The sequence below is a fragment of the Cyrtonyx montezumae genome, unplaced genomic scaffold (genome assembly GCF_038088225.1).
Source record: "Cyrtonyx montezumae isolate F1298 unplaced genomic scaffold, pur_monq_1.0 scaffold_5, whole genome shotgun sequence".
NCBI classification, from domain to species: Eukaryota; Metazoa; Chordata; class Aves; order Galliformes; family Odontophoridae; genus Cyrtonyx; species Cyrtonyx montezumae.
In genome coordinates, this window is record NW_027072056.1 from 1,067,625 (window position 1) to 1,090,849 (window position 23,225).

General features: G+C 43.2%; 2 protein-coding genes across 3 annotated transcripts; one reads left to right on the top strand and one right to left on the bottom strand.

The window, feature by feature from the left end:
* Positions 1-1,815: 1,815 nt before the first annotated feature.
* DUSP28 (dual specificity phosphatase 28) lies at positions 1,816-3,524 on the top strand. The gene is made up of 2 exons (XM_065747946.1): positions 1,816-2,255; positions 3,294-3,524. Exons 1-2 carry the CDS (start codon positions 1,845-1,847, stop codon positions 3,420-3,422), a joined length of 540 nt encoding a protein of 179 aa, XP_065604018.1. The 5' UTR covers positions 1,816-1,844; the 3' UTR covers positions 3,423-3,524.
* A 1,715-nt stretch (positions 3,525-5,239) lies between these two features.
* On the bottom strand, positions 5,240-23,181 carry LOC136056008 (claudin-15-like). 2 transcript variants are annotated; one of them, XM_065747941.1, is made up of 6 exons: positions 23,098-23,181; positions 22,424-22,698; positions 11,524-11,688; positions 11,294-11,375; positions 6,844-6,954; positions 5,242-5,530 (listed from the first exon to the last, which is right to left on the bottom strand). In XM_065747941.1, the coding sequence occupies exons 2-6, from the start codon at positions 22,641-22,643 to the stop codon at positions 5,431-5,433; spliced, it is 678 nt and encodes a 225-aa protein (XP_065604013.1). In that variant the 5' UTR covers positions 22,644-22,698; positions 23,098-23,181; the 3' UTR covers positions 5,242-5,430. The 2 variants fall into 2 exon arrangements, with proteins under 2 accessions (XP_065604014.1, XP_065604013.1); XM_065747942.1 differs by lacking the exons at positions 22,424-22,698; positions 23,098-23,181 and adding an exon at positions 15,466-15,682 and having other exon boundaries at positions 5,240-5,530.
* Positions 23,182-23,225: the final 44 nt, after the last annotated feature.

Below are 23,225 nucleotides of genomic sequence, written 5' to 3' on the forward strand. Positions count from 1 at the left end.
AGCGACAACTGCTCTGTGCTCACCCGTTAGGACAGGCTGATGGGGACAGGAGGGTTTGTGTGATGCAGCGCTGTCCTGTGGCAGTGGGCAGCCGGCTGTGCCGCTCACCACTGAGCTGCCCTCTCCCCTCAGCTCTGTGCCCTTCTTGCAGGTCCTGGAGCACTGAGCTCAGAGATCCCTCACTCAGCAGCTGCTGTTTCCCTGACACACTTGGGCTGCATCATCATCTTTCCAGAGTGAGTGTGGTGCCTGCAGCCCTGCACTGGCTCTGCTCAGGGTGGCCTCATTCAAAGGCATTGCTCCCAGTGCCCACTTCACACAGGGCCATGGGAGGGGGCTGATCCACACACCCCCAGCACACCACCACCACTGGGCAGAGCACACAGGGTGCACTGAGTGACGCTGGCAGTGCTGCTGGGTGCTGCCGGGCCCAGGGCGGCCTTGGGGCTGTTTGCAGGACAGCTGAAGTGGCACTGGGAGCAGTGAGTGCTGGAAAGGAGCTGTGCTACTTCACATCACACCAGTGCCTTCTTGCACGCAGGTTTGAACTGCAGTGTGTTCATCACATGGCACTCAGCAGCACAAGGAGACCCACTAATGGCAGGTGGAAGGAGGCAGTGGGACAAGGATGGCAACATGGCAGCCAGTGCCCTCCCGTGCTGCGGGAACCAACCTGTTCCTATCTGATGAAGTAGAGCCCTGGTGATGTTCACACAAAGGCTCCTAACCCGCACCAACGCAGTGACAGAGGGCTGCAGGGAAGCACCCTGGAGCAGCAGAGCTTCCACCAGCTCAGCACAGCCCAGCCCAGAGTGCAGCCCTGGGGAGCAGTGCTGGCTGCCACGTGGGGGCTGTGTGCCTGGGATATCCATGCAGAAGCCACAACAGCTCGCTGGGCCAGGTGGTGTCATGGCCACGCTTTGCTGATGCATTTTCTCCTCTCCAACCCAGGGTCCCAGGCTGAAAGGCACCTCCCTGTCCATGAGGACCTTCCTGCAGCCAGGCATACCAAGCCCAGGATGAAGGCAGTGACAGGGAGAGGTGATGCCAGAAGGTGGGTGGGATGCTGGGCCTGTGCCACCTGCGGCCCTCGCGGGGCTGGGGTTACTGGCCAGCTGCAGTTAGCTGTGTGATTGCATGTGTGCGCAAGTTGGCTTCTTGGCTCTCTGCTATGAAATAAAAATGTGCCTTTGCACCACACAGCTGATGTCTTACTTTCTGGCTTTCTGCTTCACGCCAATCCTACCAGCTGTACTCCTACTGCCATGATCCAGGCTCATCTTCGTGCCATCACCAGACGTCAGCCTTGGGCTCCTGGCTGCCTCCTGGCCAGGCAGGGACATGCTCACAAGGCAAGGCAATGCTCGGTGTGGGGACACTGGGACACATCAACCCCGGCACCTCCTGCACCTGCCAGTGCTCGGCCACGCACACAGAAGCCCTGCCCCTGCAGCAGGAGATAACAGGTCTACAGCCCCACAGCTGCACCTGAATTCATGTGCAATAAGACCTGTGCTGCCACATCCAGCCACCCCTGGGACAGCTGTCTGCGTGCTCAGAGGATGCGTGGTGTTGGTGAGGGCTGAGGGATGCTGGTCGCAAACCCACATGGTGCTGCTGGTGGCAGCCGCACTCCCTTTTTCTTTGCTACAGGAACAGTGGCCGCGCACATCTAGTTGTTTTGAACTCAACCTGTGGTCTCTGACGCCAGCTTCGTAAGAAAGCTGCTCTCCCAGTGCAGCAGGCACTAGGACCCGCCCGCAGCCCTCACCCTGAGACTGCATGGAGGAGCTAAATATAGCGCAGCCAGGGGCTGCAGGAGCAAGCTGCGTGAGCACCCGTCCATGCTGCTGGGAGGAGGCCGCCCCTGCACCGCCGGGCCCGGGGACACCGTGCCCGTGGTCAGCGGCACTGCGCTGGGCAAGGTGACCGCCTCGCTGCTCATCAGCAACGCCAGGACGGCCTGCAACGCGGAGCTGCTCGCGCAGGAGGGAGTGACCTTCTGCGTGAACGTCAGCAGGCAGCAGCCCTTCCCCGGCCTCCGGCAGGCCCGCGGCATGCGCGTGCCCGTTCTGGATGACCCGGCTGAGGACCTGTACCGCTATTTCGAGCAGTGCGGCGATGCCATAGAAGACGCTGTTCAGAGCGGTGGGAAGTGCCTGGTGTACTGTAAGAACGGCCGCAGCAGATCCGCCGCTGTCTGCACCGCGTACCTCATGAGGCACCGCAGCCTCCCGCTCAGGGACGCCTTTGAGGTACTGTACCCACAGTTACACTCGGATGGCTTTTGGGCACCGCGTGCAATGCTTATAGGAGCAATGGCTCAGGGTGCGTATCAGGCAAAGGGAGGCCCTGGCACGGGGAGGTGGCACAAACTGCATGCATCCACTTGGGGACGTGGTGGGGCTGGGTCAGCTGTTGCGCTCGGTGACCATCTAAGGTCTTTTCTAACCTCAAAGGCCCTAGGATTTCTCATGGAAATACATATCCCAGATGTATGGGTGCTCTTACCTGTAATTGAATAAAATTCAACCATACTTATTTTTTCATCCCCTCCCCCAGCCCCTTCCCCTTGGAAAAATAAGTCTGCAATACCCAGTTTATGGGACAGACAGACTTACAGATCCAAACAGGTTTCAAGTAGCAACAAATGCATTCAATGTTGTTCATGAACATTTCCCCTACCACTTGCTTATTCATGATAAACAGAGTTAAAGACAGAGATGTGAAGCGGATCAGTGAAAATACAGAGAGCATTTGCTGAAGTTGTGTTGCGGGATTTGCTCTTAAAGCTGTTGCATACAAATCATCTGTGTGATAGCCTAACGCAGTAAAGAAACACCATCTGTTAGGCCTGTAAACAGCTAGAGGCTACTAGCTACAAAGAATAGCTTCTCACCTTCATTAGGATGCTTGCCTAATAAATAGGGCAAATAAACAGATGCTTCACAGTCTTTCAGCCTTCACCCATTTGGTATGTATACATACATCATGATGTCTCTAATACAGGTAACTGCTTTGCTCAGTACTACACAAAGGCTTTCAGACACACGACCAAGTTTAAGAGACATCCACATTTCCAGCAAACCCAACATCTCCAATTCATGTCTTGCCCATGAATCTGTTGCGTAACAAGGCACACATGCAAGCACAGAGTGAGGTCATCCAAAATATCCATTTATTATTCCACAGCAAAATCAAAACCATAGTTAATCTTCTCAAAAGCCTAAGAAGAAGATACCAGTTTGCATGATAACTTCCATTGCCTCTGTAACATCTTTCCTTTTTTGTAGGCGGTGAAGACTGCCAGACCAGTAGCGGAACCCAATGCAGGGTTTTGGGCTCAGCTACAGAGATATGAAGAAGATTTGAAAGTACCAAAGCAGTCTGACCTGCTGAGCAAAGGACAGAACTCACTTTAAGACACCTCCACACATGGCTGTTTTTAAGCAGCTCACTATAGCTGAAGTAGAAAAAGAAATGACAGCATGTGTCACCTGTGTATAAAATGCCTTACTTGCTACGCTGCATGGATGGTTCCTCACATTCACTCAGGAGTTGGCTGTTGAAGGTGCTTGGGAAAGGGGCAGATAATCAGCAAAAAGCAGCAGAAACACACAATTGTTGGAAGGACCGTAAACAAACGTGAACAGCATTTTATTCCCCCTCAGCGCCACCCAGTATTACAGCGATGGGCTGAATGAGCCAGCAAGGGATTTTACTCTTCTCCTGATTTTCATCGGACTTCCCAGTGAAGTCACTGGAAGAGCTGATGTCAGACCAAGGGAGTTCTGAATTCCAACACACCAACTGCTCTAAGTTCTGAATTTTTTTACTTTCAACTAAACCAAAAATCCAGCACAGATTTACACAAACATACCCAGAACAGAATAGTCAGAATAGTTCTGCTCCCACCAGGCAAGCTAAATGGCTCCTCTGCTTCTGAAATTATTCTCTAAGGTGTCATTTTACAAGAAAGATTTGGCTGTTGAGGGACAAAGATGACACTGGCAACCTAAGAGCCATTGTCACTCCTTTTGGTTAAAGCATTAAGTTTATTGAGAACAGTCTGACCAGATTCATTCCTTGAAGTGTTACTTATAGGTTCATAGGTTCATAAGGTTGGAAAGGACCTACAAGATCATCTAGTCCAACCATCCTCCTATCACTATCCCTACCCAACTACTAAATCAAATCCCTGACTTCACAAGTCAGCAGTATTTGTACACAAACCAAGTGACTCAACTGTTTCTGCTCTGAGTATTTAGGGTTTGCCCCAATGGATATATATTTTTGGATAGACAATGAAGGACAAGCTAAGGAAGGTGCATGAAGTTTCTCATTCAGGCTACAGTTACAGTTTGACAAAAGGTGTTGAAAGTGGATGAAACATCAAAGTATTTTGTTGAACTATATTAATAAATGTATAATGTAAGGACAAAGAACTGTGAACTTGAAGTGTGAAATTCCATTTCAGATTGCTCAGGACATCAATATTAAGGAAAATTAGCCCATCTTCAGTGTATTAAGTGCTTACATAAGGCACTTGTGCTCCAGTAGTGAAGCAGTTTAAGGCATCAATTTGAATGCTGGAACCATGACAGAGAACAAAGACACTGTGGAGTTACTTGAATAGGGCAGTTCAGATGCAATAGAAGCTCCTGAAGTAAAACACTGCCCAAAATTAAAATAGAATTATTTTAGAAGCTGAAAAGATAGAAAGAAAAAACAATAACTGGTGCTATCTTCTAGTTACCACAAGGCACAGTCTGACCAACTGCTTTCCTTGTTCCCAGCTGTGTTTGGTTTGCTCTGTAGCATTTATTTTTCATAGCTACAACCCAGCCAACAAGGAACGTGCTGCACACCCACAGATATGCAGGTTGGTTGTTTCTAGGAGACTTTTGAAGCCTTCACAAATCTTGACTACATACATGATATTTATTTCAGTATGCCATGAGACTCAGACTTCAAACCACAGTATAAGGACTATCTCTTCATTAATGGCCTGATACTAAAGATTATTTGCTGTTACTAAAGCTCCCACCACCAATGCAAATAAAACCATTTCTAACAGTGAGCTGTATTAACCCACAGGCAGATACAGCATACCAGTTCCACACCGTGTAGTTAGCTGAAATACAAAAAGGTGGTCTTGGTTATCAGGATACCCCACACTCTGTGCTTAAATTTAATCAGACTTCTCAGCATGCAGACAGCCTTCATGCTGCAGGATTTCACGTTGCATCTGCAGAAACCTATTTCTACTTCAAAGCTATCCCCAGAGGGAGGTGTTCAGATGTAGATTATCTCCAAATTAAGATGAAAGATTGCAACACAGAACAAATCCCTGGAAGGAGATCTTTTTTATTATTTTTTTAATGTAAGTTCAAAACCTCATAACGTTACAAGTGATGTGAAAATGGAAGTTTAGACATACTCCTTGGAACTTGTCACCACCTCAGAGTTTTCGGTGTAAATTTGCTGCTGACAAGCTGCCTGGCCTGCTGAATATCTGTATTTGTTGGCACTGTGAATTAAGAAAAAAGATTTTAAAAGCAGGCATTACACACGCAGCCACAGTTTCAGGTAATTAGGAAGTTACACATTTAGGTCTGTATCCAATGCACTGACAGCATGTACTTCACAAGGGTGCAGCTATTAAAGGCCTACTGTTCTCATTAGGTGGCACAACCACCCTTCTGCTGGCCAGAAACCAGCTCTGGGTTCCTTACTCAACTGTGCCTTTCTTGGAAGCACTTAGATCAAGCATCTCAAGCGCAGGAGAATGTAGATCTCAATGCCTTTGTGCAAGCTGCATTTAATACAGGAATCAGAATTATGAGAAAGCAGAATGGAAGCACCTTCAGCCTTACTCCTTCAGCTGTCGTCCATCAAGTCGACTGACTTCTGCCTCCATCAGTTTTGCCCAACTTTTCAGGATATTTCAGGATACGTGGTGTTTTTTATCAGTCAGATACAAAGTCAGATCTAAAGCCCAACTCGGCTGATGGCCGTAAAAGTTCAGTGGCTTCAGATTAAGCAGTGGAATATCAGAAGAACACTCTCACTTCTTAGGTTCTTTGACATAACTTTCCTAAGAGTAACCACAGCGTGCTTCTTTCTCCCTTCTGTCGTACGATCCTCCCAAGCCTGGCCAGTACATCCTTCAAGCTATTTGGGATCTTCTAAGTAGACAAGGGCCTCTGCTATCTCTGGCAATCCCATCCCTCTCCTTGTGAGAGTGACCTTTGGTATATGTAAAAAAATTAAAGATTGGGGAAAAATTGCAGGCAAGGTTAAAATATGGAGGCCAGAAATTTTGATTTTTCTGTTTTGATGCATGCTCAACATATTGGATGTAAAGTATTCCAGAAGAAACAAGAAAAGATCGCATGTTTCTATCAATCAATTGGATATATTTGTGGAAAAAAATGCCACTATGCTTCCTTCATAATAAATGGTGCTTGATCATTTTAATAGTGGTAAGTATTACAGGAGATCTTAATTATAGTACGCTATATTCTTTGATACACTTTTCTTTTGGCAAAACATAGTTTGCTCTTCCACTGCACATGTTGATCATATAGATCTCAGAATGACCAAAGCCTAGTTACAGGTGACTGCTGATTGCAGCCAGTTACCAACAAGTTCAGTATTTGGGAGGCCCGAGTACCTGCTACAGCATCACCACCCATCACAGGTCTGTGACATTCCAGATCACTGATTTAATTGGTAGAGTTTCCTGTTCGTTTTGATGCAAATTTAAACCAGGGAGAAGGAGAGAATGGAAAATGATATGTAACAGACTGTTACTAGTTGAACTGACAAACTGAAGATTACCTGCATTCCTGTTTTTTCTTCCCTTTGCATGAACAGGTTAGGAAGATCCCACCAAGGAGGCAAAGAACAGATCCAGCCCAGCCTAAGTACAGAGCATCTCCTAGTTCGTATCTGAAACACAAAAGATTTTAGGGAAGCAGCATATAACAAGATCATAAAGCCAAGGCTTTATAATAAGACTGAAATCATCCAAACAAATTCCATTATAGATAGATGTCAGCTAGCTGAAGGGTACCTCAGTAGATTACGGAGAACAGATCAAGTGCTGTGTCTGCTCAGTAGAACTCTTATGAGCATAACAAAAAGTGCTATGCAACACAAAAGTAAGTAGCAATCAATAACTGCATACATTTAATAAGTTGCTGATAATGAAGAGAAATATTGAATCTTAAAACTGAATCCATATAGAGCAATGGGTATGAATAATTTGAGATTAAAAGGGAAGAAGGAAAGTTACATCCATGCTCCTTTACATATGCTGAATTCCACAAGGGTGGTCTGGTCATTCATGCAGCTCATCAGCTTTCTCCGTCAGACCTTCCTCTTTGGTCTCCACCTGAATGAGGGCACTCAAATACTGAAGAACTGTAAGAATTCCCCCCCAGCTGGTATTTGGGTGGAGTGAACAAATAAATGTAACGGAAGTAGTCAAGAAAGGAATTCTGTCATACATTAGGTATCTAGAGGGAGGTGTCCCTGCCTACAGCAGGGGGCTGGAACTAGACGACCTTAAAGGTCCCTTCCAACCCGAACTGTTCTGTCATTCTATGATCTCAGATGACAGAGGTACCAGTGTGTTGTGTATGTGTCTTTGATCTGTTATAAAAACTTCTTTTTGAGGGAAACTCACAACAGCCTCTACCAGGCTCAGACATGCCTAGTCTTTGTGTTAATCCATTAATTGCCTGGGCTGAATGGATTTTCTGAAGAGGCTCATTCTGTACAGTAAAATGGAGTGCTATCCTTTTTCATCCTGGGACTGCTCCTAAATGCAGTTCAGACACAGAACCACAGAGAGAGATGAATATTCTTTAGCATATGGAAATTTGTTATGAGTCTACCTAATAAACAATTGTCCTTTCCCAGCTTTCCTACTAGAAAGGAACAAGTTCTATACAAACAGCTGCTTACAAGTGGCTGTGTGCTGTGTCCATAGAAAACTGATTTCTGTGGTTAGCTCTTTCTCATCACAGACAGTAATGACTAAATCATGTCAGTGGCACAGCCAGTATAAGGGCAAAATAACTGTCATGGACCTCACAGAAGTTCTACTGAAACCAGATGTGTGGACATTCTTTGTTTGTAAATATCAATTCATTATTCAGAAGTGTTTGTTTCTGACTTTGGGACCAGGACGTGGTGACGTGTTCCCATTGCACACTGGAACCCCAAGCAGAGCTCTGGTCCCCACTGTTTCAGGCACTATGTAACAGAAGAGAGTGATGATCACCATCTCAAAAACAAAACAAAACAAAAAAAGGTCGGGGGGGAGTTGAAATACTGGGGAAGAATCAGAGAGTGTTGACTTGTGCAAGCAACAGTCTGCTCACTAGCTGTCTGAATGTTGTAAACATCATACCAAAGGAAAGCATGTATAGGAGGTATCCAGGGGATCAGTGGATGACTCAGGTTTCCTTCAGTTGTAGGAGAAATTCCTCTAAGAATCAGCAGATGTTAATTTTACTAACTGGCTGAAGTCAGACCAAAAAAAAGCAATCCAGAAAGCAGATTTTCCACCTTCTTAAGACTGAAGATTAATACTGCTTTGTAATTGAAATTAAACTCCTTTCACACAGCCCAAGGAGGACAAACCTCCTGAAGAGAACAGAGTGTGGGTAAACAGAGCTTTACCAACAGTCAAAGTTAATTCCCTAAGACCTGTTCAGTAAACTGGTAGTCTTAAATAGGAAGTTTAGAAACAAAAAAATAATCTTCAGCTACTGAATGTGAACTTTCTAGTAACTCATTACAACTGATATTGAAGCACAGCAACTTTAACATAACTACAAGACTCACTGGCCGTTCTGCAAACTGCAATTCCTTATCATTCCTTTTTTTTTTTTTTTTGGTCTTCTAACATATTTATTACTTTTCAGATAATACTCTCTAGGGGACATAAAACAAAAAAAATCTTACAAGTGTGATTTCTTTGACAGTGCTTGTTTGGAAACATAAGGAGAGCAATTGCTTTGAGTACTCTGATTCACATGGAAGTGCTTCACCTCCCACATCCCTGAACTGATCCTCAAGAGGAAAAGCTATAAAACACTTCAAATATTATCCTAGGAACTAATGGTTTGTAGCTTACTGATCTAAACACAACACACTTTGTAGAGGTGCTGGCAAAAAATAAACTTACCTCTTCAAGCCTTAAAAAGGGAGATTTAGGTTGGATATAAGGAGAAAGTCTTTTGCACTGAGGATGGTGAGGCACTGGCACAGGTTGCCCAGAAATGTGGTGGATGCCCCATCCCTGGGGACTTTCAAGGCCAGGCTGGATCAGGCCCTGGGCAACCTGCTCCAGCTGTGGTGTCCCTGTGCATGGCAGGGGAGTTGGACTGCATGGCCTTCAAAGGTCCCTTCCAGCTCTAAGGACTCTATGATTCTTTCTCAAAGTAGCTCTCTCATGTTCCGCAGACAATGTATTATTTGTTTTGCTCTTCCTCTTTCTCTCTCTACAAAGGACAGGCACAGTCACCACCCTCTTCCCTTGTTCTTCATTGATGCCAGTTTACCAAGATAAGCTATCCTTAGTGGATGTTTAGTTTTGAACGAGATAAGCTATCCCCAGACTTTTTGTTTTAAAGGTTGTTGCTTCTGTATCAGACTGAGGGCTTTTATACCTCACAAGCTGTTCATGCTCAGCCTGGGATGATAGTATCATAAATCCTGGGTCATTTTAATTCTTGTGGTAAATCAGTACTCAGCTGTTATTATATGGTGGGGAAAAAATTGACTTCTTTAAGCCACTCCAGTGATGTTTGTAATTAGTCTGTAGGTCACTAGCACTCAGGTCAAGTCGATTTTCTGTACTTCTAAGTGTAAATCTCAGTGCCATGAAGAAAAACATGTCATAGACTTAATTTTCTTTGTCATTTAGACAAACAAAAACGGGACAAAATAGCCATGGCTATTTGTACACCTGAGGTATTTAAACATCTCACACTATCCCCAAAGAAGAGCAGCAGCGCAGGTTAAAATGTGAAAATGCCCATCTGAAAAGTGAACAGACAGACAGTAAAGGCTGCTGGTATTGTGGCCTTCCTGGTGGGAATTTGTTTTTTAACAAATAGTTAGGGCAGGAACAGATCATGAGAGACCTGAAAGGGAACAACTGCAGTATATATTTGATGCCAAAGAAGGAGTAGACATAAAAATATGTATATTTTAAGCAACAACCAGGAACAATCTTGCTTCCAGCATTCATTATCAAGAGGAGTGTAGAAAACAGCATTTGTCAAGGCTACATAATTAGCAATTTCTACAATTAATACGCATGTTAAAAGCTTGAATCTGATGAGGAAGACATGAGCCTTAGCCTGTGATCACTGAACTCATATGTAGAAGCCTGGAGGGTAGATGCCTGGCTTCAGGGCAGGTCACCAGGCTCCATCTGTCAGTACAGCCAATGAGCCTGATTCTCTACAAGCACATAGCCCAGACTGGTTGCACAAGCCCCAGACAGATAAATTAAGGTGAAATGAATGTTTTCTTTAACGACAGCTTGGAAGTAATGACCTAGAAGTACCATGAAGGTGAGGTCCAAAACGATGGGCCAATATGACAGAACCATGAAGCTGCACACACTCATGACAAAAGAGATTTAAGTTTTGCATTGTGGATTAAATGCAAAACTTGAGGATTAGAGTAGTTTTTTTTTTTTTTTTTTTTTTCCAACAGGAGAATTGGGGGGATAAAAAAAACATAAGGAAAAGAGATTTCACATAGGTGTAAGAAGGCCTTTGAAAATGATAGCAAATCTACCATCATTCACTAAATCCAAGTTCCAATTTTCTTTGTAATATCAGAGTACCTGTGCAGAAGAAACACATCATCAGGGGGACAGACACAGGCTCAAAGACACAAGAAGAAAGGAATCATTTTGGCTCAGTTGGATAAAAGACATTTCTTGATGGGAACTTCACTGATATTAACTTCAGTTCTGCATTTTGCAAACTGAACACCACGAGTTGCCAGCATGAGAGAGTACTCCGTGCCAGTAATCCAAGACAAATTTGGGGTTGACAGACCCCACACATTCATTAAACCTTCTGGAGGAGACCTCTCCTCCCTTCCCACCAATTGCAAACATCTCTGAGGTGATAAATTTCCCTAAAGATAATTTTTTCCTTCTGTAGGGCTGCACAGGTTTTGAAACCCTGGAGCGACTGAGGCTAATCCTGACATCTAACACATACTGGAGTCTAGTATGACGTATCTATTAACTTACTTGGTTCCAGTATATAATGGGTTAAAGAACTCAGCAGTAATCACTGCAGCATACCAAGAAACAGCCACCATGGAGCAGAGACCTGTCAGAAAAAAAAAACCACATTAAAAGCACACAGTTGAGTGAGTCCTTTAATGTCTTTAATCCAACAGTAGTGTTCAATTCATTTAGTCTCACTGTGACAGCAATACAAAGTCCTGACAGCATTTTTATTTCAGCCTCAACATTACCTCCTAAAATAAAAAGAAATCCTCCCGTGACAGCAACCTTCAGTTTTTCATCCTCGTCGCTCAGCCCAACGTTTGTGCATTTTAAACCAAGCAGCGAGACCACGGCAGCTATGAATCCCAGAAGGATGGAAATGATCATCAAGGCACGGCATGCCTGAACATGGACTGAGTAAGAAAGATAAAGAAAACAAATAAGGAACTACGCAGAAATTAAATTAACCCTGTGCTGGCAAAATTTAACAGATCAGAGACAGTGACAAAATTAATAGAAGTAGTAATGAATAAACCTTGTCCAACCTTGTCATTCAGTTCTCAGAAATATCAAAAACATAGAGGACTCTATGTAGTTGATCAGATTTGAGTGTACTCCCAAAAGCATAGCAAAGGCTTTGCAGTGCACATCCTTAGCTCTTGTGAACACACAGTGCAGCATACATGGTCACTCATGGGTGCAGACACACATCTCTGGCCTAGCGGTACCCGCGTGCACAGGTCACGTCACCTCCGAACTCTAGGTCCCAACCAAGGAAGACTGGGAAAATATCCTGGACAGAGTCTGCTTTGCCACTTCCAGTAAGAGATGGAAAAAGAAGCTGCGGGAGGTAGCAGTGTACTTTTTGATATTTTAAATTGAATAGGGATAATGAGCAGGGTATGAGCTGGTCCCAAATCTGCAGCTCTCCTCTCCTGATGAAGAAATTATTTTGCAGAGAGTGTTTAGCTGGTGAGATATGTTGGCAAGTCTGTGACCAGCTACTGAAACATATTCAAAGCCCTTCCTCTATTTCTGCTGACAACTCTGCATCACTTAAGCTCCCAGTTTTCACACTTAGGTATCAATCACAAAATAACTTCCGTATTAACCATCCTAAGAAGGAAGGTCAGACAGGGACTTCAGGCTCTTCATAATGGCAGCCTGGATTTAGTAGGTTTTGGTTCAAATGACACTTCAGCACCTTTTAAATGAGATAAATGTGTCAAGTGTCACAAGTCCAGTGGGTCTTGGCTCTAACAGTGCATAAATAGAGTCTGAACTGGGCTGTGCCTGGAAGCAGCATCATTGGCACTGGCATTCCAGCTCACTCCCACCATTCACATCCCTACTCTGTAACTTGGTATTGGGGTCAGACCAGGATAAAATGGACAACTCCCCAACAAGAATAATCAGGCACAGAAGCAGCAGGAGAAGTGATGGATTCACACTCTAACTCGGCACACAGGATGACTTTAAGTGGCTTATGCATACTGGGCCTGTAAGCTTTGGGGGTTCCAAAGACAATAACACAGAGTTTTAAATATATATACATACACACATATTCATAGGGGATGAATAAGCTGAAGCATTAAAGGATAACGCTGCTCAAGAAATTAATGTTTTGATAAGCACTATTTTTTTCTGGAAAAAATAAAATTGCTAATAGTAATAGAAGTGGAAATACTTCTCAAAGTAACATTAATAATTCAAGGCTCTTACCTCTTTAAGATACTGTTGGATGAGCACTAAATTTCAACACTGCTTTCTAATTTGGGATCTTAGGCTGTGCCAGAAGGTATTACCTATAGCAGGGATCCGAAAAGTTACACATCAGGCCTTTGGGATGCCAGCAGTGTTGGATGGGACTCCCCATGTCCTTCCAAGACACACAGACACACACACACACACTTGGGCTGTTAGCAAGCAAGATCTATTTGTACCAGAATATATATAACCTCAACAACCTTAATTTTACTTCCCAGTTTAGAAAACTCAGCTTTCTGCTGAGTTTTCTATCTTTAAAATCAGCTTATTGAACAAGATACAAAGTTGGTTCATTTTATTAATCAGTATTAATTATAAGAAACACTACCATTGGAAGAAATGTTATGTGACTGTTTAAAATGAATTTATGTAAAGCATTTCACATTTAATTGATTTAATATCTAATGTTTAATATAGTTGTGACTAGACATATCGTCTAACTATAATGTCATGGTGCCAATCTTGTACAATACTGCTTCAAAAAGGTCCTCCCCTCAGACATCTGTGATCTGAGCTTTCAATTTGCTCCAAAGAACCAAGTCTGATGTTTCCAATATACAGAACAATCAAACAAATAGAAAAACAGCAGCGTACTCCACCGTTCAGCTGCCAGTAAGGAAATCTTCACAATACATTTTTATGGTCTTCTTGCTGAGATATAACACCCCTTGAACAAAGACACCTTTTTTGAAAATCTCTGGCATCTTCTGCTGTAGTAGCTTCAGATAAGTTTCTAAGCAGCAATCTCATACACACCTAAACTAACCATGCCCTGGCTCGAAACCACGAGAGCTACAAGCCTTTCTTGGAAGTCCCACTATTTGCCCTTACTGACACCAACCCCACTTTCTTTGCCCAGCTGTCTCAACTTTTTCTCCAGTTCTGTGTCTTCTAACTTGTTCTTTTCTCAGTTGCCCTCTCCTTAAACCTTTTCTTCTCAGTTCTCAGTTTTGCAAGCTGCTCTGTCCCTTCCCTCTTCCCATATTTACCCCTCAAGTATATTGTACCTCTTCGACAGAGTAACTGACCTCCTCAGTGGATCAAATCTAACCTTCACAACCTCACTTTCAAAGCCTGGACTATCAATTTACTTTCCACCTCATCTTGTTTCGTCTCTTGCTGACACCATGTTGTTCTTGGTAACTCTCCAGGAGCTTTCTTCATTCCTTTCTCTTTGGGTTTAGCACCTCCACTTACAGTGCTCTTTTCTGCCTCCCTCAGCTGGCTTTAAAGCTTACCTTGTCATCAGCAGCTCTGAGATCCTGACCTGCTGTGGCCCTGCTGCCCACATTCACACAAGCGAGCTCCACAGAGAGGCAGCAACCCATGCAATACATTCACGGTGAGATGCTATACATACTCAGGGACAGTAAGATAAGAACCAACCCTTCAAGAAGGTTACAAATGAACCAAACACATAACGCACATGAGCATTTTGCTGAGGAAAGCCATTACCCTGCTACTGGTGATTCGAATGAGTTATGTAGGATGTTGTGTTCTTAATACAGACACATGTTTTAAAACCAATTGTCAGATAACAACTGGTTAAAAGGATTGCTAGGTAATTGTTAGAATTATTTGAAAAACAGAAGATTCCCTGAAAATGGCCACAGACTGCTTCACAGGACTGCTATGCTTCAGATTTGGTCAATAATTTCAAGCTGAGAATAAAGCTCAGTGCCTTATTCCCACTAATCTCATGTTCCACATTTCTCAGATCAAGAGTATCTTCCTTTCTTTTTAGTTTAGCCACTTCTCAGTATAGATTCAGCTAATTAGGAAGACACTTTTTTATCTGGACGAGTCTCAAGTATTCAAGATGGATAAAAACTAGCTTTACTGTCTATAAGCATGCTTGTTATCTACAGACTATTGCCTTAATTCAGCACCTGGGGACATGCTACAGTTCTGCTGCAGGCTGACAAGCAGTGCAGGAGACAGCAGACCTGAATTTCCTGATATTTAGAACCACATCCAACAAGACAGTAGTTTTTAGTTCCTGACAGTAAGTTAATTTAAACCATATACACACTGTACTTGTTTCACTGGATACAGTTTTCAGTCTCAACAGGGAAAAACCACTGCCCACTTTTTAAATAAAAAATAGTATTTACAGCTACTTTATGAAAAAAACTCCAGACAACACTGGCTATCAACTACTGCAAAAGAACGCCCATACAATAATTCCACATAGATATGAAGCTGTCAGATATGTGGCTTAACTTGTCTTTTTTTACAGCATTTCCTCATGTGCTCCATATATAGTGCCACTCAAAGCTTTTTATCACTTTAACCCACAACACCTGTCCTGTTCAGGAAGTCGGTGCTATTTCCCATTACAACCAGATTACCAAAACAAAAATCTTGCTACTTTTTCCCAACCATTCTAAAGCTCTGCAACAAGTCCATGCAAAGTCACATACCAGGCAGAGCAAACAGAGAGTCAAATTGCTTGCGGTTGGATACTCCAGTGCTGTCATCTGCGCAGCTCTTCCACAGATTTTCATACAATGTAGATGTTGTTATCACACTGTCATGTAAACTGGACACTCTCCAGTAACTATTTGGCAAGGTACCTCCAATAATGGCCCATCCAACTAAACACAAAAGGAAACCAACAGTTTCCAGCGCAGCAGACATGCTCGCAAGGAGTAACAGTCGAATATCCTTATAATTAGGTCAGCATCAAGTGAAACATTTCAGAATCCTCCTTGCTGTTTTATCTCTGGGTTTCACTCCAAAATGAGACTACCTTTGCTCTTTGCTCAGCCCCAGAGATAAGGCTCACAGTCTATGACAGTGAGTGGGAGCAGTTCACAATAAAGATATTAACATTAAAAAACTACTAACAATATTAATTGTTTTTATAATAGGAAGTGATAAGGTCTAGTCTCAGTTTCAGCCTAGAAATTCTAGCCAGTATTTCTAGAAAGTGTTTTAAAAGAGTCTCTCTCCACTTCTCTGCCATAAACTATGGTGTACATATAACTAAAATTGATTGCAATTTGCTTATTGATCTCAGATTAAAAAAAAAAAGTTTTCTGTGTTCTTTTCTTGATGACAAAGAACTTGAGAATAGAAACTTTTTCCTAATGCTAGAAAATTTAGCATATTTTTGGAATTATGGTCATCAGTGGTCCACAGCAACTACGCTGTCAGCTTCTTTAAGGAAGGTTAAGACTGATTGATTGATTTTCATTAATATTTCACAATTTATTGATCTATAGTTAAACTATATAGTTTTGAATAATCCCACTTACACTGGACTAAAATGGGGATAATGTATATTCCACGGCAATGGAATATATGGGACAGAATAAACCAGCGTTACAGACCTACCTCAAAAACAGTAAAATGATGTAGGAAATTAGCTATATGAGAATAATACATACCAGTTGATTGCATCTGTTTGTCAGATTCAATCAATTTAATTCTATAATGTTATTATAGAATTAAAAACCTATTCTAGACATAGTAAAGGATATTAAACTTGGTTTATTTGCTTCTGCTCCTGATCAGACAAAATCCTAGACTCAGTTGACATCACGCACTAATGTTAATAACTTCAACTGTTTGTATTCAAGTAGGGTTAACCGTTTCCTGCAGTGATAACCTGCTCTTATCTCCAGGAAACGGAGTCACAGTTTATTCATAAAACCACTCTGTTATGACACAGCAGGTAACAAAGTCACAGCATTTACCCAGAGACTCCCAGAAGGATTTGCTGTAGTGAGAGCCACAACTTGCCCAAAGCAGAGACACCTGGTTTTTTAATGGTCACTTCAAGCTGAAGCTGTAAGTCAGCAGGTTTGGCTGCGAAAGCATACTACCATACCACTGTGATAATTTTCCTCCCTCAGCAGCCAAAAATATCTTTGCCATTATTTTAAATAAGAACAGACTTGGCAGTGCAGCCAGAATGACCCTGAGCAGCTTGCAATCTTTCAAAGAAAGCAGATGGTGATGTGCTGAGAATTGATCTTTTCAGGCGGGTTTTCCAAAATCCCCTCCTTCCACTAAATCACTGCAATTTGAAAATGAGTACATTGTGCCAGTATATTGGAATATCTGCATCCTGTTAAATACCCTTCAAAGAGTTTCAGATTAATTTATTCACAAACAGAAGTTACCCTGGTGACCTCAGCAATCACTGATACTCATATGACTTCCAAAGTAGAATTTAGTTAGGAATTTGAATCAAGCATCCCTATGATTTTTATATACTGGTGTCAAGGATTTAAAAATAATAATTAAAAAAATCATTAAAGAAGTTATCAGTTCCAAATGGCGATTAAAAAGGGGATTTTGGCATGCACTTGTAAAGCACACGTTTAAGAGGAACAGGATAAAGTGCAGATCTAGAATCCACAGGTTTTTCATACATGGCAGCAGGCATTTTAATCATTCCTTAAAGGAAGTCACTCTTCTCTAAAGAAAATGAAAGTGCTGTAGAATACAGGATTGTTATTCAATAAGTTTCATTAACTATGGTTTGGTTAGCAGTGAGCATACCAATGGCACTGTAGCCACTTTTACCCTGCTGTAGCACCTGCATCAGAAGACTACAAGATCTGGAGTGGATAGCTTCACATCTATACCATGCAGGACAGGAGTTTTACTTCAGATTAGGTTCAGCTGGTGGGATGAACCAAATGCCTCCAATGGCTTGAAGTCGTAAGGTGCATTCCTAGAGTGCATTTCTCTGCTCAGTTTCATCCATGAGAAATTATAAAATCATAGAATTGTGAAGGCTGGAAAAGACCTCCAAAATCATCCAGTCCAACCGTCCACCTACCATCAACGTTCCCTAAGTACTGCATCTACCCTTTCCTTAAATACCTCCATGGACACTGACTCCATCACTTCCCTGGACAGCCTGTTCCAGTGTTTAACCAATCAAAGAAAACATTCTTCCTAATATTCAACCTGAACCTATCCTGGTGCAACTTGAAGCCATCTGTCTTGTCCTGTTGCTGTTATCTAGAAGAAGAGGACAATCCCCACCTTGCCACCATCTCCTTTCAGGAAGTTGTAGAAGCTATAAGGTCTCCCATAAGCTTCCTCTTCTCCAAATTGAACAGTCCCAGTTCCCCCAGCCACTCCTCATAAGACTTGTGCTCCAGATCCCTCACTGCCCTTCTCTGGACGTGCTCCAGGGCCTCAGTGTCATTTCCTGTAGAGAGGGGTCAGAACTGAACACAGTACTCAAGAGCTGAGTACAGCGGGATGATCACTTCCCTACTTCTTCCAGCTACACTATTTCTGATACAAGTCAGGATGCCATTGGCCTTCTTGGCCACAAGGGCACACTGGTGGCTCCTGTTCAGCCAAGTGTTCACCAGCACCCCCAAGTCCTTTTCCTCTGCACAGTCACCCTACCCCAATCCTGTAGCATTGTATGGAGCTGTTGTGGCTGAAGCGCAGGACTCAGGGCTTAGTTTTGTTCAACCTCATCCCATTGGCTTCAGCCCAGCTATCCAGACAGTCCAGATCCCTCTGTATGGCCTTCCCACCCCCAGGTAGATCAACAGTTCCTCACAGCTTGCAAACTTACTGAGGGTGCACTCAATCCTCTCATCCAGGTTATCAATTAAGATATTGGACAGGCCCCAGTAATGACTCCTGGGGAACACCACTCATGACTGGTCTTCAGCTGGATTTAACTCCATTCACCATTACTATCTGTGCCTGGCCATCCAGACAGTTCTTTACCCAGCAAAGTGTGTACCTGTCCAGGCCAAAGGCTGCCAGCTTCTGCAGGAGAATCCTGTGGGAGACAATGTCAAAGTCATTGCTGAAGTCTAGGTAGACTACGTCAACAGCCTTTCCCTCATTCAGCAGGTAGGTCACCCTGTCACAGAAGGAGATTAGGTCACACATGACCTGCCATTCATGAACCCATGCTAGCTGGGCTAATTCCCTGGTCATCCCACATGTGCCCTGTGATCACCCTCAAGATGATCTGTTCCATAACCTTCCCTGGCACTGAGGTCAGGCTGACAGGACTGTAGTTCCAGAGATCCTCCTTATGATCCTTCTTATAGATGGGTATCTCGTTAGCATGTCTCCAGTTATCTGGAACCTCTCTGGTTGACCAAGTCTGCTGATAGACTGTGGAAAGAGGCTGGGCCTCACCCGCATCAGCTCCCCCAGCCCCCTGCATATGCTAGCAACTTCCGTGTACTCTCCCTGAGTTGCCATAGGAGGTAAACTCTAATTTTCCCAGACAGCAAAAGTTTCCTGTCCATCCATGCTAGTCTTCTTACCCTCTGGATCATCTTATGGCACAAGGGAACAGCCTGAACCTGCACCTGTAAGACTTCCTTCTTGAGGAGTGTACAGCTATCCTGGACTCCTTTACCCTTCAGGATTGACTCCCAAAGGATTTTCCCTACCTGTGTCCCAAATAGTTCAAAGTCCACCCACCAGAAGTCCAGGGTAGCAGTTTTTCTGCCGCCTCTCTGACTTCATAAGAAGTGATTCAACAAGTGCCTCTTCGTGGTGGCTCTGCCCAAGACAGCTCCCGACCTCCACATCTCCCACCCATAACCAGCAGGTCATGAATCTGCTCTAGTAAACACACATACCAGCTGCATCAGTGAGCTGTATCGCAGCTTACTGATGACACCAGCATGGTTGAGCAGAAAACCAGGAGGTTTTCTGGTAAAGTCTCTGACCCAGGCCCCAGGGAAGCAGCATGCTTCCCTACGGGTAGGGTCTGATCTACGTGTGTGGCCCTCCATTCCGCTCAGAAAGGAGTCTCCTACAGCAACTACCCTTCTTTCCTTCTTAGTGCAGGCAGTCTTGAAGTGTGGAGTAGACAGCCTTTTCCTACAACATCTTGGATGGACCTTTCCACTGCTTCCTCATTTACACATACCTCAAGCTCCAGAGCCTCAAACCTATTATGTAGGGGCACCTGAAAAGGCAAGGCAGGGAGGGAGGGAGGTTTCCTGTGATGCTGAGACCTGTTTCCACTCCTCCCCATCTCTTAGGTCCCTCCCCTTTGCCTGACAGTGACAGGGCAGGAGGCCCACCACTATTTGGAGTGTGTCACCCCAGTGCCCTTCTCATAGGTAAGGCGGGGAGTTGCTCCACCAGTCTGCCTCCTGCTCACATTCTCTGATGCTCCTTAATGTCTCCACCTCCTCCTTGAGTGATGGCATCAGGCTGAGCAGATCATCCAGCTGAGTACAACTCATGCAGGTCGTATCTCTGCCAATCTCCCACGACAGCAACCTGCTCAGGCACTCAATGCAGCTGGAGACTTCAACAGCTGCATTTTTGGGCAGGCATCTGTGCTGCCATATTCTTTTTGTGCTCTCCAAAACCACTCCGCAGTGCAAACCAGCAGAAATAACTGGAAAATTCATTACAAAAGCAAACATCTACTACAAGTAAAATGCTAACAGACATACCGAGATATAGGCAGTACAGAAACATAAATTGTCCTCTGATGTTCTCAAAACAGGGCATATCAGCATGCAATATGGTTAATATAGGATCTACAGGCAGAAATTGTGGTGGTGGATTTTTTTTTAATATCAGATCAACAAATACAGAAAAAAAATACTGAAAATATTAACACCATTAATGTTTGATCAACAGTAGCTTGTACCTTTTTGATCACTTCTGTAGATTTGTTTCAAGGCCCAGGAACACTGACTTACTCACTGACTGTAAGAAGAGAAACTGTCCTATGACAGACAGCAGTAACTCTTCCAGACAGCCACACAACACATCTGTCAGCTGGCACAAGGAACCCATGCTGTTTTTGGGTGACAGCTGAAAGTGACCCCTGAGCCCTGCCAGCCAGGACTCCTCTCCTGCATCTCTGGGAGGGAGGAAGGAAGACATACCCCGGGGCAGGTGGCTGCTTAATCCACCAGGAAGTTGTCTGTTCCTGGTGAATATTTTCTTTACATGTTGAGTGTAATTAAACTGCATTAAAACAAAGAGACTATCTGATACTGACCCTGCTTGCCTTTCTAAAAGGACTGAGACATCTGTTCCTGCTTGTTAGGTGAGGCGTAGCTGTGATGTTGCCACAAGCATCTGTTACAGCTTGCTATTCAATGTGGGAACTGAAGAACCATTGGTCCCATCCCATCATTCTGCTTTCCAGAAAACAGACCTAAGTTTCCAGATGAATGTTGGTCAAAGTGATATCTACATAAACTCTTGGAGAGGACTACTCAGACTCTTGGTACCAAAAAGGCAGGAAAAGCTGACACTGTCTCTGACTCAACAAGCAGAGTTCTTTAAATCTTTAGGGTATGATTTGCTTTCTTTTGAGGCTAAAAATTCTGCTGTCAGTACGACATGCTGAATACTTAAACTGCCACTATTATTGAGAATGCAATTGAGGTCACTGTACTTAGGGGCCCGAGGAAGAACCACAGAAATCCTGAATCTTGACTGTTTTCTGTCAGTCACATTTTTGAGATGTGCCTTACACTGCTAGGCAGTTCTGCCTGTGGTGGTGTCCATGTCTGTGTCGAGAAAGGTAAGTTTTCATAGTCTGTGCTGTCTGTAAGACCTGCTTCCCATTCCAAGCACTGTGCATTGAGAACAGATGAGCTGGAAAGAATCCAGGAAAACGGTGATGGCAATAATCAGGGATCCATAAAACAGGGAATGCATTAAGAAATGATTCGGTAATATAACTGATAAAGTGACTGCACGATAATGAAAACTGAAAATAAATTAATGGGAAGTTCTGCTCAAGACAGAAATCTTACCAGGACACCGGTTGTCCAATGTTATACTGCATCTATTCCCAACCTCCGTTTTCTGGGGAAAACATAAATGTCAGTCTTTCCTAATCTTTTACCATAAAAAGGATGTTTACAGAAAAAATATTTTAAAAATCCAGAATAATCCAAACAAACCATTCTCAGTTCCTAGGAAAATGTTTCTGTTTGCAGTCAAGCCACCACTCTAGCTCAGAAAACACAAAAGCACTACTTGCACCGACATATTTTATTTAAGCTAGCTGCCTCTGGAAGTTTCTAGAATAAATACGTAGATTTATCACAAAGTCAAACTATCTGTGTAATATCCAAGTCCTATCTCACACTAAAGCACTTACTGATATATTGCCTGCTAGTAATTAATGAGGCTAAATAAAACAAGGAAAAACAAAACAGATCTTGCAACAAAGGCACAGCAGTTACTGGGCTGAATGGTGGGGTAAAGCATACAGGTTTCACTGTTCAGCCTGCCTGCGAGTTCTAAAGGAGAAACCCCCTCCATACTAGAACCTCCACGTCAACTTCAAGTATATGATGTCTGACTGCATTAATACTCTGTACAAAAAGAAAGGATAAGAGTATATCCCTGGATTATATATATATATATTATACACATATACGCACTTACTCTCTGAACTCAACATGTAGAGAAACCTCTGGCACTGTATTGATCCAAAAGCAGTAATTGCACAGTCCATCCAAAGACCTTCAGAAGCCCACTCTGCAGGAACCAGTATTTCTGTGGCGTCAGAAACTTTCCATGTGTTGGACATGGTAGTGAGAAGTAAAATGGTGAATCCGGCTAAAGCCAGCAGCAGTGAACATATCTGCAGAGAAGATGAAGCCATTCCTCTGACAGAGCTGTTTTCAAAGAAGCCTCCCACAATTTCTGGTATTATAAACCTGTTGAAATAGTTTATACATATACAGAAGATGAATTTACCTTTCCTTTAGGAAATCATCAGAAAGATGCCTACCTGCAAACATAAGGAAGACATAAAACTGGTATCTAAATATCATGAATAATTGCAATACTCAAATTTTCTGTGACATCTGAATATTTTCTTAGGAAAACTTATTACCAGACATGCATATTCCACAAAATACCAACAAAGCAAAACTAGAAGATCAAAATGAGGAATTCTCTATTTCTCGTTTCTCTATTTCACATCACTGGTTCTTCATTTGTTTGCTAACTCAAACTTCTTTTAAAATTAAAGCTACCAAATGCTTTCATAAATTGTCTCCTGATTACAATGTCTATCAAAACAAATTGAAATTGAAATTAATTTTGATACTTACCTGTATTATATGCTTCTAATCTCTGCATTTACCTTCCTGCTAGACGGTAATGTCAGCACTTTTTGTGGATCAGCTTGATCAAACAGAAACGTAAGTTTTGTACTCTTTAGGACCTTTCCCCCCATTCT

Excerpts from the sequence above, each read along its gene's own strand:
- DUSP28 (XM_065747946.1), top strand. The coding sequence starts at position 1,845 with ATGCTGCTGGGAGGAGGCCGCCCCTGCACCGCCGGGCCCGGGGACACC. Across the intron at positions 2,256-3,293 it reads CGCTCAGGGACGCCTTTGAG|GCGGTGAAGACTGCCAGACC; the intron begins GTACTGTACCCA and ends CCTTTTTTGTAG.
- LOC136056008 (XM_065747941.1), bottom strand. The coding sequence starts at position 22,643 with ATGGCTTCATCTTCTCTGCAGATATGTTCACTGCTGCTGGCTTTAGCC. Across the intron at positions 11,689-22,423 it reads CTACATGTTGAGTTCAGAGA|TCCATGTTCAGGCATGCCGT; the intron begins GTAAGTGCGTAT and ends TTTCTTACTCAG. Across the intron at positions 6,955-11,293 it reads CCATTATATACTGGAACCAA|ATACGAACTAGGAGATGCTC; the intron begins GTAAGTTAATAG and ends TTTGTGTTTCAG.